At 47.3% G+C, this 14369-nt stretch overlaps 2 protein-coding genes across 2 annotated transcripts in view; both read left to right on the plus strand.

Moving 5' to 3' along the window:
* Window positions 1-1809, plus strand: part of ESPL1 (extra spindle pole bodies like 1, separase) — a 49125-nt gene extending 47316 nt beyond the window's left edge. Inside the window, exons 29-30 of the mRNA XM_056858296.1 lie at window positions 407-565; window positions 1584-1809. Of these exons, the coding sequence (XP_056714274.1) occupies window positions 407-565; window positions 1584-1785 (361 nt within the window). The 3' untranslated portion in view covers window positions 1786-1809. The remainder of the gene's footprint in view (window positions 1-406; window positions 566-1583) is intronic.
* A 2745-nt stretch (window positions 1810-4554) lies between these two features.
* Window positions 4555-12705, plus strand: PFDN5 (prefoldin subunit 5). Its single transcript, XM_056864293.1, has 6 exons — window positions 4555-4635; window positions 7381-7483; window positions 9443-9474; window positions 10819-10893; window positions 12404-12509; window positions 12616-12705. Exons 1-6 carry the CDS (start codon window positions 4564-4566, stop codon window positions 12690-12692), a joined length of 465 nt encoding a protein of 154 aa, XP_056720271.1. The 5' UTR covers window positions 4555-4563; the 3' UTR covers window positions 12693-12705.
* Window positions 12706-14369: the final 1664 nt, after the last annotated feature.

Genomic DNA, 14369 nt, shown 5'->3' on the forward strand with positions numbered 1-14369 from the left:
TATCCATGGCCACTAGTCAAAATGGATACCAGTCACAATGCATACCTGTTCTCTCCAGGATCAGAGGAGCATGCCTATTATATTAGGTGCTTTGGAGCGCAGGCAGAACAATGCTGCTGCAGTCGTCTTTGTGGGTTTCCTAGAAGCACCTGGTTGGCCCCTGTGTGAACAGACTGCTGGACTTGATGGGCCTTGGTCTGATCCAGCATGGCCTTTCTTACGTTCTTATGAGAGTGGGACACCCAGCAAGTTTCTATGGTACAGTGGCGATTTGAACCTGATCCTGGTCTGGCACTCTAAACTTCTATACCACATAAGCTATAGATAAGGTATTTTTAGGGGGGGAGGTTCATTTAGGCTTTGCTGGACGCACACCCCTAATCGCAACCCTTTTCTTCTGTCATAGCTACGCTGGGCATGGTGCAGGTGCCCGTTTCATGGACTCCATTCTGAAGGTGGACTGCAGGGCCGTGGCTCTGCTCTTCGGCTGCAGTAGCGCCGCTCTAGCCGTGCAGGGCAACCTGGAAGGGACGGGCATCATCCTCAAGTTCATCCTGGCAGGGTGGTGAGTGAGCTGCGGTGACCTCCATTGGCTAACTCTCTGGGACTTGGGATCAGCGTAATCCGTTGCCCCTCGTGCCTGGGGCAGGGGGGCTAACTGGTGAGCTACAAGAGAGGCTGAAGACCCTTGAGAAACTAAGCCCCCACATGTGGGATGCATCCATCACCCTATCATGTTTAGCGCAGGGAGATCCAAAGTTATAATCCACAATATTTCTACTGGCATGGAATCAAGAGTCCTTTAAGTTTGTTCTTCCCTTTGTCGTGGATATTTCCTCGACAATGCAACGCCATAGCTCAGTTCTTAAATAATGCTGTAAATCACCTCTTCAGTCTCGGCTGAAAAATAGCAATAAATCATCATCTTTAGTAGTTAAGAAGATGATTGACTGCTATTTTTCTACCGATACTGAAGAGGTGATTTACAGCTTTATTTAAGACGTGATCTACGGTGTTGTATCATCGAAGAAATATCCACGACATAGGGAAGAACAAACTTAAAGGATTGCAACAGATGCTTGATTGTATGCCAGCAGAATTATTGTGGATTGTAACCTTGGATGTATTTTAGTCAGTGTATATAGGTAGTCATAATGTTTGTATATGATAAATTATATAAATCCCTCAGCCACATACTTTTGTATTTTGAGGTTTCATTACAGTTGTTGGTGTGGCATAGCTACTGTTTTGTATAAATTAGTGTAGGGAGATCCCATGCAGCACTGAGACGCAGACCTATCCATGTACGTGCAGAGGGGTGCCCTAAAGAAAGGAATTTTGTCTAGCTGCTAAAACGAGATTAGGCAAAAAAATGCAGTTAACTTGCCGATTCTGTCTCAAATATCCCAAGGGAAAGGGGGAGCAAGGTGGGAGAAATATTACGTAGCTCTCTCAGGACAAACCAGGTTCAGGAAACTTCATACCGTGTTAGAACATCCACTTACTACATTTGCTTTTTTAAAAAAGTGACTTTTTGGTGGTTAACTTTGTGTGTCTCCCCCCACCCAACCTTTATCTTTCAGTCCCCTAGCTCTGGGAAACCTCTGGGATGTGACGGACCGAGACATTGATCGCTATATGGCGGCGCTTCTGAAGAACTGGCTGAAGGCAGGCTCTGGAGCGCCTCTGCTCCAGTATGTCATACAGTCCCGTCAAGCTCCCAGACTCAAGTACATGATTGGAGCTGCCCCCATAGTCTATGGTTTGCCTGTCTCTCTGCAGTAGGAAACACGGAAAGAGCCCAGTACCTGGTTTTCTGATGGGCATGAATGCATCGTCCTTGGGTTTTGGAACGGCCTTTAAAAATGCAAATAGCTGCTAGAGAGGAGATAAATGTTTGCTTCTGCGAACGGGTGTCTCTCATCCATTTCTGCCTTGCTATGTCTTCCATGGAAGGTCTGAGTTACCCTTTAATGAGGAGTGTTTTTAACCCCACTGCCGTTTTTTGGAATACAGTTATTTGCACAGCATATGAATTGCATTCCCAGAGATTATATATTAAATTATTAAATCTATTTTGTGTGTTTATGTTGAAAAATCTAAATAAAGGTTAAAGTTATTAAGGTTTAACTTGTGGAGTACTTTAAAAAAACACACGTTCTGATCTTGGAACATGAACCAGAGATCTAGCTCTGAGTAATGGAGAGTCTTAAGTGTAAGGATTTGTTGCTAGCAACCAAGATCAAGTTAATTTATGCCATCGTATTCCCTATTAAGGAGCCCCATGGCGCAGAGTGGTAAGCTGCAGTACTGCAGTCCAAGCTCTGCTCACAACCCGAGTTCGATCCCGACAGAAGTTGGTTTCAGGTAGCCAGCTCAAGGTTGACTCAGCCTTCCATCTTTCCGAGGTCGGTAAAATGAGGATCCAGCTTGCTGGGGGTAAAGGGAAAATGACTGGGGAAGGCACTGGCAAACCACCTCGTAAACAAAGTCTGCCTAGTAAACGTCAGGATGTGACGTCACCCCATGGGTCAGGAATGACCTGGTGCTTGCACAGGGGACCTTTACCTTTATTCCCTATTACTGTGTATGGGTGTGAAAGCTGGACAATGAAGAAAGCTGATAGGAAGAAAGTAGATTCCTTTGACATGTGGTGTTGGAGGAAAGTGTTACGGATTCCGTGGCTTGCCAAAAAAACAAATCAGTGGGTTATAGATCAAATCAAGCCTGAACTGACCCTAGAAACTAAAATGACTAAACTGAGGCTATCGTACTTTGGTCACATTATGAGAAGACAAGGGTCACTGGAAAAGACAATCATGCTAGGAAAAGTTGAAGGCAGCAGGAAAAAAGGAAGACCCAACAAGAGATGGATTGACTCTATAAAGGAAGCCACAGCCCTCAGTTTGCAAGACCTGAACAAGGATGCTAAAGACAGGACGTTTTGGAGGTCATTGATTCATAGGGTCGCCGTGAGTCAGAAGCGACTTGACAGCACTTAATACACACACACACACACACACACACACAATGAGAGTCACCATATCAGACCTCTGGATCTGCTTGCTTAGCTACCCAGCTTTTAATGTGTCTTTAAACCTTCCCTTTTGGCTTGTCTGATGCACAAACATCCAGGGCGCTGTGGGTCTCAGAGCTTCCCCAGACTTAGCAGGACACGCATCTTGGCCGTGGAGTAAACATCCCCAGTTTGATACTGTAATAGCTCAATAGAAATTGACTTAGGAACAGGAGAAAGAGAGAATAAGGCTGAATCAGAACGCTAGAGCACTCAAGGTGCATGTGTTTGTGTGTGTGCACAGGTGTGCTGCGCTTCCATAACGTGTGAAATTGGGAGCAGAATTTACTTCCTGCAGCTAAACGTTTATTTTCTAAACACGTGTTCCTTGCCTTTAAGGGTGTGGTTAATTCCCGCCTATCTCTGAAATGAGAGGTGGTTGAAAGAGGTTAATCACTTACATTTTAAAACAGATCTTGGCAGACTGGCCTATAATAGGCGTGGGGTGGTTTTTGAGAGTCGGGGATGTTTCACACCATCACTCTTTTCCTTTCTCTAAAACGAACAGTATGCTGTGAAGACACAACCAGATCATGGCAACCCATCCTACAGCATGAGCCAGGCGTGAGATGAGCAGAGGTGGTTTATATAGTTCCCCTCTCCCCCTCCTCAGTCCATTTAATATCCTCAGTCCTCAGTTTCTCTCTTTATATTCAGTTCTAATTCATTATAATCAACCAATTCACAAAGTACATACAATAAAAGATTTCTCTCTTAACTCTAAGCAAGTATATATGATTAACTTCCCCTCTCCCCCTCCTCAGTCCATTTAATATCCATGTTTCTCTCTTTGTGAATTGGTTGATTATAATGAATTAGAACTGAATACAAAGTACATAATATAAAAGATTTCTCTTAACTCTAAGCAAGTATATATGATTAACTTCCCCTCTCCCCCTCCTCAGTCCATTTAATATCCATGCTTCTCTCTTTGTGAATTGGTTGATTATAATGAATTAGAACTGAATACAAAGTACATAATATAAAAGATTTCTCTTAACTCTAAGCAAGTATATATGATTAACTTCCCCTCTCCCCCTCCTCAGTCCATTTAATATCCATGCTTCTCTCTTTGTGAATTGGTTGATTATAATGAATTAGAACTGAATACAAAGTACATAATATAAAAGATTTCTATCTTAACTCTAAGCAAGTATATATGATTAACTTCCCCTCTCCCCCTCCTCAGTCCATTTAATATCCATGTTTCTCTCTTTGTATTCAGTTCTAATTCATTATAACAAACCAAATCTGTCAATCCTACAATACATTTTTTTAACGTTGGTGATTCAATTCTGCAGACGGGCAACCAGAATCCCCCCTCCTCTTGGCGCGCGAGCGCGCTCCTTCCACCCCGGGGAAGTGGGCGGGGCCTCGCCCACGCCACCGCGGCGGACTGACCACAGACGCCTCCGCCTAGAGCGGGCACCGGCGTGGCGGGCGACGGACGGGAGGGGGCGCTCTCGTTGCCCTCCCTCTCGGCCAAGATGGCGCAGCAAGTCAACCTCTCGGAGCTGTCCCTGCCTCAGCTGGAGGTGCTGAAGAGCCAGCTGGACCAGGTGAGAGAGAGCGAGGGGCCCCTCTCGCCCTCCTTCCCCGCTTTAATGAACCGCTGCCCTGGCCCCGCTACCAGGGATGGGGAGCCTGGTCATCCCCCGCCTGCTAGCGGGGTCTGGAGGGCTGCGCGGAAGTTTCGGGGGTGGGGGGAGGGGAGGATACATCCCTGACTTCCTTGCAGCCGTTGCGGGAGGGGGGAGGGGGGACGGACGAGACGACCGTTAACACGAGGGAGGGGCCGAGAATTCTGCATCAGCTTCCTTTACAAAGGAGGTTAATAAGAACGTAAGAAAAGCCCTGCTGGATCAGACCCAGGCCCATCAAGCCCAGCAGTCTGTTCACCCAGTGGCCAACCAGGTGCCTCTAGGAAGCCCACAAACAACACGACTGCAGCAGCATTGTCCTACCTGTGTTCCACAGCACCTAATATAATAGGCCTGCTCCTTGATCCTGGAGTGAATAGGTATGCATCACGACTAGTAGCCATTTCAACTAGTAGCCATGAATAGCCCTCTCCTCCCTGAAGATGTCCACTCTCTTCTTAAAGCCTTCCAGGTTGGAAGCCGCCGCCGCCACATCCTGGGGCAGGGAATTCCACAATTTCACTCGGTGCTAAGAACATAAGAAAAGCCCTGCTGGATCAGGCCAAGGCCCATCGAGTCCAGCAGTCTGTTCACCCAGTGGCCTACCAGGGGCCTCTAGGAAGCCCACAAGCAAGATGACTGCAGCAGCATTATTGTGCCTGTCTTCCTAATATAATAGGCATGCAGCACCTAATATAATAGGCATGCTCCTCTGATCCTTGGAGAGAATAGGCCTGCATCATGACTAGTAGCCATGAATAGCCCCCTCCTCCATGAACATGTCCACTCCCCTCTTAAAGCCTTCTAAGTTGGCAGCCATCACCACATCATAGAATTGGCAGGGACCACCAGGGTCATCGAAATTCACAACAACCTCCCCCCCACACACACCCAGTGATGCCTACTCCATGCCCAGAAGATGGCCAAGATACTCTCCCTCTCATCATCTGCTTGTCATAGAATCAGCATTGCTGACAGATGGCCCATCTAGCCTCTGCTTTAAAACCAGGGAAGGAGAGCTCACCACTGTGAGGGTTCCTGACCTCTCTGTGCAAACTCCATAAAATCACTTGCTCAGACAGTCATGCAGAAACAAGAAACTTTAATTGGAAGCTTCAGATGATACAGGCCGCACACTGGTAAAGTTGCAAGTGAATACAGATTCACAAAGACAGAATTATAACCCCTACAGGGAAGCAGATGTCAAACGTATGTTATGGGAATCTACAAGATAATTGTGCATGGTACAAAACATCAAAGAACCCAGAGCTTGTTAGTACTATCTACCCACCAAGGCCACAGTGGTGGAAGGGAGTCAGTGAGAGCAAGGGAGGGACGTGGGAAGAGGGAAGACATTCCAACCTTGGGGCCCGTCAGACCCTGCGCCTGAACCAAAGAAAGTCAAGAGGCCTGGACTGCTTTTACGAGCCCAGGAAGGGGGGGGGGGGAACATACAAGGCAAAGGCCTACCCAAGGCAAGGCATACAGACCCTCACAACCACCTCCCGAGGAAGCCTGTCCCACTGATCTTGGATGGGTTTGTGATGCCACAGGAAGATAAGGCACCTGCAGATTGTACTATATTAGAATCATATGAACACATGAAGCTGCCTTATACTGAATCAGACCCTTGGTCCATCGAAGTCAGTATTGTCTACTCAGACCGGCAGCGGCTCTTGAGGTCTCAGGCTGAGGTCTTTCACATCACCTCCTTGCCTTGTCCCTTTAACTGGAGATGCCGGGGATTGAACCTGGGACCTTCTGCACGCCAAGCAGATGCTCTACCACTGAGCCACAGCCCCTCCCCTAAAATTATTCTTTCCCATACCAGGAGCCAAACCCAGGCTGCCTGGGTGAAAACCAGGAATCCTAACCGGTGGACCATATGGGAAAGCGATATCATTCCACTTCGCTCAGAGCTCCCCTTTTATAAAGTTAAACAAAAGGAAAGGTTGAAGGAGCTGGGTATGTTTAGCCTGAAGAGGAGGAGGCTGAGAGGGGATATGATAACCATCTTCAAGTACTTGAAGGGCTGTCACATGGTGGATGGTGCTGAGTTGTTTTCTGTTGCCCAAGAAGGTCGGACCAGAACCAACGGGTTGAAATTAAATCAAAAGAGTTTCTGTCTAGACATTAGGAAGAATTAACAGTCAGAGCAGTTCCTCAGTGGAACAGGCATCATCAGGAGGTGGTGAGCTCTCCTTCCCTGGAGGTTTTTAAGAAGAGGCTAGATGACCGTCTGTCAGCGATGCTGATTCTGTGACCTTAGGCAGATGATGAGAGGGAGGGCATCTTGGCCATCTTCTGGTCACTAGGGGTGTGTGGGGGGGAGGTAGTTGTGAATTTCCTGCATTGTGCGGGGGTTGGACTAGATGACCCTGTTGGTCCCTTCCAACTCTATGATTCTATGAAATTTTTGCATTGCCGCTGTTTGCAACGTGATAGCTCCACTTGCTTTCTTGCCATCTTGCTCCTTAACCAGATCATGGTGTCATACAAAGTTGTCAATGCTTTTTCATGAAATCAAGTGGGATTTACTGTAGTTCATGTGGCACAGTGCCCCCTGGTAGCAGCCGGGTCACCTGCCAGGGGTCCAGAATTTCTGATCCATGTATAGTTTATGATACAGGCTGAAGTTGTGGATTTTTGTACACCTCTCTGTAGGAAGTGGAGTTCCTTTCTTCCTCCATTGCTCAACTGAAGGTGGTACAGACAAAATACGTGGAAGCGAAGGACTGTTTGACTGTATTGAATAAAAGCAATGAAGGCAAGTGGTGACTTCTTAACATTTAAAATGGATAGCCTGAGTTTCTCCTTTCCAAAAAGAGAAAATCAAAGTAGGTTACAGCAATGGAAAGATAAAACTCCAAAATCTAATAATGAACATGTACGAATGACTGTGTCTGTCATGTTTTGGCCTTAGCCTTGTTTTGGACTATTTTTGGACTTGGCACATGTATAATAAGTAATGGAGTGGGGAAAGGAATATGTGTGTGTGTTTGTAAAGTGTCGTCAAGTCGCAGCCGACTTATGGCGACCCCTTATGAGGTTTTCATGGCAAGAGACTAACAGGTAGTTTGCCAGTGTCTTCCTCTGCACAGTAACCCTGGACTTCCTTGGTGGTCCCCCATCCAAATACTAACCAGGGCTGACCCTGCTTAGCTTCCGAGATCGGGCTGTACCATGCTGCCTTTCCTCCTCAAACACCTCTATACCCGTGTATATGTGCATCTTAAGTATATGCTGTATACACTGACTGAGTGCTACCCTTCCTCTATCTGATGCCATGGCTGTAGTCACACATAAAACAATTGCGATCCGTTTTTCGGTCTTGAATACAGCATCCTAGAATTTTAAATTTGGGAGTGGGGGGGGAGGGTGATGCACTCTGTCATCAGCAGGCATGCCATTTGCCCTGTTCTGGAGTTTTTGTCTACGGACCAGCAGCATCATGCCATGCATTGACATCAAGTCCAGCCAAAAACACAGATGTGATGTCAGCGCATCAGCTGTCACTCTGGAAATTCTAGAGTTTCCAGAGCATCAGCTGATGTCTTATCCAGGTTGTTGGCCAGATGAGATGTTGATGGTCCTGTCCCACCCTTTGCCCCGCTCCCAGGAGTCCCAGGCAGTTGCTCTGCAGGGTCTCAGGCAAGGGTCTTTCACATCACTGACTTGTCTAGTCCCTTTATCTGGAGATGCCGGGGATTGAACCTGGGACCTTTTGTGTGCCAAGCAGATGCTCTACCACTGAGCCGTGGCCCTTCCCTACGGAAGCACCCAGGCAAGCTTGTTTCCAAAGAATGCTTTGTCAGAGGATACATGAACACATTGGGAATGCTTGCCCCTACACACACACTTTAAACGAAATCCACTGTACACAGGCTTGGGAACACCCTAGTATTGGTTTCAGCTGGATTTCCCCTATCAAGAGTCCCTGATCCCACAAAGACTTGTAGACAGTAACCAAAGCAACCAACCACAATTTATTTCCACCTACTAAGCTGAGGCAAAAGTTTTCTTAACCCCTTACAAAAATTGACCATTTCCACTTTTCTTCCTGAATGTTTCATTAAATCAGATCTTTATTTCAGAAACATGTATGGGTCAGGAAATAGCTCTCTCCTTCTGCCCTTGGCAGTGGGCATTTTGCTGTTGCACCAACTACCTTTTCTCCAACTTCCCAAAATGCTTGCAGGCTCAAACGAGGTTGAGTGCTCCTGTCTTTTCACATGTGCTAAATAGTGCACTATCAGTCCTTTTTCAGTGCACTCCAGCAATCATTTGCAAGTACATTTTGCCATTTCATACAGTTAAAATCCAGTTGCAAAGTGCATCAAAAGTGGATTGGAAGCGCATTATTCAGCAGGCGTGAAAGCGCCTTCGACGCCGCCATGAAACAAGTCTTGAAGGAGCTCTGTCTCAGCACTTGTGACTTGAACAGTTACCACTCTAAACACCTTTTGTGTGAGGTGTGTGTAGGGCTACCAAAAACCGGGGGGGGGAGTCTTGCCCCCTCTTTATGTGTGGAAATGCGCAGTTGAAACTTTCGATGGAAAGTGGGTAAATGACTTCCCATTAAACTTCTGTTAAAGGGACAGGACTCCCCCGCCCAAGACTGCTGGCTGCCTTAGGCTTGTGTGTAAGGATTAATGATGTACAATGAAAGGAATAATGAAGTACAATAATTATGTATAATGAAAGGCCTCTCTTTCTGTCTCATTAGGTAAAGAGCTGCTTGTCCCACTCTCCAGTTCCGTATCCTTGCCCCAAGGGGGAAGTGTGATGAAAGAGAGGGATGCAGATTTAGCCATGCTGAACTTTTCCCCTCTGTCGCTGGCATCTCTTTCAGTTTGATATTGGGGTTGTTCAGCTCAGGCTTTATTGGAAACCATCACAAGGCTCTTCCTTGACCTCTCTTGTGTTTCCCCCTCATGTAGGGGGCGGGGGAAGCTGTTGCAAAGGGTTTAAAATCAGTGTTTTTTAGACAGAGAGGATAGCATTAGGTAGCTCTGGAGTGCCACTTTCTCTCTGCTTGCTTTAACAGAAATTTGCTGACCAACATTATTGATGTGCAGCTGCGTGTAAGGAAGGTTTCCAAAAGCGCTGGGATTTTTGGAAAAAACTGCCTGTTGATCTTTCTGTAGCTCAAAGCCCCCCCCCCCCCAGTGATTCTGCTTCCTCCTGCCGCATGAGTTGCTCAGGGCGAATGTGGCACATCTGCTTAAACTTCACCTTGCGTGACTTTTTCCTGGGGGGTGGGTTTTCTCCCCAGAAATTGAAGAGGTAGTGTCTGGTAGAGAGATTAGGAGCCAAGATGACCCTTCAGCAACTGCATAGGGTGCACACAGGTGACCGTGTTTTCTGAGCCTTCCCACTTAGTTTTATCCTGACCTTCAGGGCCAGAAACATGTTTTTCATTTTTCTACCACTGAAAGAGCTGTGCGCAGTGGAGAACGTGAATTATGAAGAAGAGTTGGTTTTTATATGCTGACTTTCTCTACCACTTAAGGCAGAATCAAACCGGTTTACAATCACCTTCCCTTCCCCTCTCCACAACAGACACCCTGTGAGGTAGGTGGGGCTGAGAGAGCTCTAAGAGAGCTGTGACTAAACCAAGGTCACCCAGCTGGCTTCATGTGGAGGAGTGGGGAAATCAACCTGGTTCACCAGATTAGAGTCTGCCGCTCATGTGGAGGGGTGGGGAATCAAAACCGGTTCTCCTGATTAAAGATCAGATGTAATTCTATACCTCCAGGTCTCACCTGGAGGTTGACAACCATATCTACAGTGGCCACCCTAAACATACTTACTAGAAGGCAAATGCCACCAAACCACTGCTCTTAACCATTAAACCATGCTGGTAAAGTCTTTTCTGGGTATATCTATATATCTGTATGGCATTATTGGGCAGCTCAACAACACATGGAACTGGGTGTTTTAAAATGCATGTAACTATTACGCACCCCCCCCCCCCCCCAGCCTGGCTTCCCATATATCAACTGCCATTGGCAGAATACTTTGTCCTTGAACCAGAAATTTGATTCTTCCCATGTGGCTTCTCTCTGGTACTTGTGCATTTCCTTAACCCTCGCCCTCCAGATGTATGTCCCTGGGAAGCTCTCTGACGTTGGCCAGGTGCTAATAGACGTGGGGACCGGCTACTACGTAGAAAAGGTAAGACTCTCTGGCTACAGGTTTGCATGAAAGTGAATGGTCGGCTAGCTGCTCTCTACAGAGGCGGCAGCACATGACATAACCTGGTGCAGTGTTCTGGCCCGTCACCAGGTTATGTGTGTGGGGGTGTTCGCCGTGTTTTTGCTGTGAACTCTGTGAGCTGCAGTCTCACTGTTGAACTGCAGCTGTATCCATGGAGTAGGGAGAGGATGAGGGACTATTACACTCCTCCTCCTAGGCAACTGTCTGGGTACCAAGAGGTTCAGCCTGGAGACTGGCCTCCTGGGTCCTAATGCTTAACAGTTTCTAGGCTGATGCCAGAATCCCAGGATAGACGAGGTTTTGCAAATATGTTTTGCCAGAGACTTTCTGACCTAAGACAGTGAACTGAGATCAGCCCCTGAGCCAAGCATGACTGTTTCTATTCTGTAACTGCCTTTGCAAGGTCACACTCTTGTATTCCGTGGTGGCTGATTGGGAGCAGCGACCTAGACTCGCACTAGACTAGTACACCTGTTGCTTTGGAATTTGCTTCTGTATGGCAGAGGCTTGAAAGGGGGCTACAGGTAGAGCAGGCTGCAGGTTTTCGATACTTGAAGTAGAGACTATCAGTGGGCCCTCCGAGTCCCATTTTACTCTAGCTGTGTTTAAAAAAAATGAATTCCATTGAGAATGTACAGAGTAGTAAGTCACACCAAAGTTTCCTGCTGCTAGTGGGGATGGAGAATCGCACCTGTGTACCTGAGGAAGCAGTGGTGGGGATGGACGGTGGGACTCTCAGCAGATGCCCAACTCCAGTTACTGCCAGCATCAGTCATGCTTCCAATGATTGTAACTGGCTTGCCACATGGGCTGAACCAATAGCTGGGGAAGTCTGCACACTAGCAGACTGCTGCTGTATAGACTGTCTGCAGCAATGAGGGTTGATCCACATTTTCCCAGCCACCACCACATTGCAAGCATCTAGTAGGACATGGCATCCATGGAGATGAATGATGTTCCCACTCAGGGTCCCACTGAAGAGCTTCTAAGGAAGCCAAGAGTTTGGGTAAGCCTTTGGGGGATATGCATGCATCCCTACAGATTAGAATCCATGGGCATATAATGGAATATGGAGGAGAAAGAAGACTTGCGTTTTTATATGCCGACTTTCTCTACCTTTTAAGGAGACTAAAACTGGCTGACAGTCCCCTTCCCCTCCCCCCCCAGACACCTTGTGAGGTAGGTGGGGACTGAGAGAGTTCAGAGAGAACTGTGACTAGCCCAAGGTCACCCAGCAGGCTTCATGTGGAGGAGCAGGGAGTCAAACCCAGTTCTCCAGATTAGAGTCCACTGCTCTTAACCATTACACCACGCTGGCTCCATAACTGACTATGCTGGGGAGGTTAAGGGCTGAAGGGATCAGGAATATTCTCTTTTACTGGAAGCTGGACTCTAGCTCAGCCGTTCTCGATTAGGAACCTCATTTTGGTGCTGTGTATGGTCGTCATGCTCTCTTTTATCTCTGCAGTCCGTGGAAAACGCCAGAGACTTCTTCAAGAGGAAGATCGATTTCCTGACGAAACAGATGGAGAAAATCCAACCAGCGCTGCAGGAGAAACACGCAATGAAGCAAGGTGGGGGCCCCGAGGGCAGGAGAGTTGTTAGAAGGGCCAATGCTATCATCTGGGAGTAGCAGCAACAACTGAAATGAGTTCTTGACTCTTTGTGTCTTCTTTGCAGCCGTGGTGATGATGAGCCAGAAGATTCAGCAGCTCACGGCAGTGGGGGCTTCCCAGACAACGGCAGCGAAGGCCTAGCATGCACCAAGCCACCCACGTGCCCTTTAGAGTTACATCATTTAGTGACGTAACCCCCCCCCCCCCCGGGAGCAGCACTCCAACTTACCCCAGAGGAAAGGGGGGGCGTTCTTTGTTTGAACACAAGAGGAATTCTATTCTTTAAAGCTTTTCTGGGGTTAACATCACCGAGACCCCATCTGCTCAGTTCCATGGGCTTTCAGGTATCCTCTTCGGTGGGTGTTGTGTTTCTGGCTGTAATGTGAGGTTGTTCTTAATTTTAATCCTCCATGAAAACTTCTTGTCACTTGAAAATGGAATTGTACAAAATAAACAAGGGGAGGTGACTGACCAAGTAACCCTCATGGATTGACTGGTATAACTGGGTGATTTTTGAGAAACTTGAGTGGTGAGTATAAAGAACTGGGTTATGGGGGTGGCCAGCTCCTGCTGCATTAGATGTAGCGGAGAGAGCACTATGGGATGGAGGATAGCTCTAGACCAGCGTTTCTCTACCTTTTGACCCTTGAAATAATATTCATGTCTCAGGGAACCCCTACATGTGATTACATATGATTTACATACGATTAGCCTATTCATCACTATTTCTCACGGACCCCTAGTTGAGAAACGCTGCTCTACACCCGTACTGTATGAATTGCAAATTTTCTGGGTAGCATCATGATCCTAAGCTTCACCTGTAATTAAATTCCATAGAATTTAATGAGGCTCATGCTGTAGGAAATGTGCTTTGGGTTTCGCCCTTAGTGTACTCTCTGCTCGCTGGAGGGGATAAAATATACCAAATGTATCCACAGCAGTTTCTGCAACCAAATTCTGTGTCTTATGAACCCCAGTTTCCTGTCTTTCACTTGTTTCCAAGTAATCTTGGAAAGTCAGTTTCTGTTTGCTTCCTCAGAAGAACATAAGAAGAGCCCTGCTAGATCAGACCAGAGGACATTCTGGTCCAGTGTCCCGTCTCTTATAGTGGCACCGTTACCCACAGGGGCCGAGGCCTTCCCTTGATCTTGCCTTCCAGTACTGGGTTTCAGAGATTTAACTGTCTCTGAACGTGGCGGTTTCCTCACGTTATCCTTCTCTCTCGTTGTCTTGCCTTACCTTACTGTGCTCTGTTATTTGAAGGCTTTTTCTCCTAGGCTGGCTCACTTCTAGTCTTGGGCCTGTGCTGGGAGAAACCTGCATAAAGCCGCAGAGAACAGTAAAGAAAAGGGGGGAGGATCCAGGTCTTCTGAGCCACGCGCTCCACTTCTGAACCCCCCACGCTGTTTACCTGCACAAATAAATACTTGTTGCTGTGCCCATTGAAGTTAGCGTTGCTCCAAGTTATCAAATAACGGGGTCCAAAATGGGATGGCCTTTCCTCTTCTGGCCCGGGCCAGGAGTTTGTCTGGGCCCTTGACTGACCACTGTGAGTGGCACAACGTTCCGCTACGTGAACTTCCGACTTGCCCCAGATGGGCTTGTCTTTTAGCCTCTTTTCTAGGTGTCTCTCAGCAATACCTCCATGCATCGGACTTCCATCTTTTTGCCTTTTCCTTCTCTGGCCCCTTCCCTCTCTTCAATCCTTCCTCTTGTCTGCTTCCTTTGCACTTTCGATCAAGACAAAAGCCATCAGCGACTCCAGCCTCTTGGTTCTCTGTGCGGATAGGAGGTAGTGTTAGAGAGTAGAGAGCTGCT

The sequence above is a fragment of the Euleptes europaea genome, chromosome 1 (genome assembly GCF_029931775.1).
Source record: "Euleptes europaea isolate rEulEur1 chromosome 1, rEulEur1.hap1, whole genome shotgun sequence".
NCBI classification, from domain to species: domain Eukaryota; kingdom Metazoa; phylum Chordata; class Lepidosauria; order Squamata; family Sphaerodactylidae; genus Euleptes; species Euleptes europaea.

Excerpts from the sequence above, each read along its gene's own strand:
- PFDN5 (XM_056864293.1), top strand. The coding sequence starts at position 4,564 with ATGGCGCAGCAAGTCAACCTCTCGGAGCTGTCCCTGCCTCAGCTGGAG. Across the intron at positions 10,894-12,403 it reads CCGGCTACTACGTAGAAAAG|TCCGTGGAAAACGCCAGAGA; the intron begins GTAAGACTCTCT and ends TTATCTCTGCAG. Across the intron at positions 12,510-12,615 it reads GAAACACGCAATGAAGCAAG|CCGTGGTGATGATGAGCCAG; the intron begins GTGGGGGCCCCG and ends TCTTCTTTGCAG.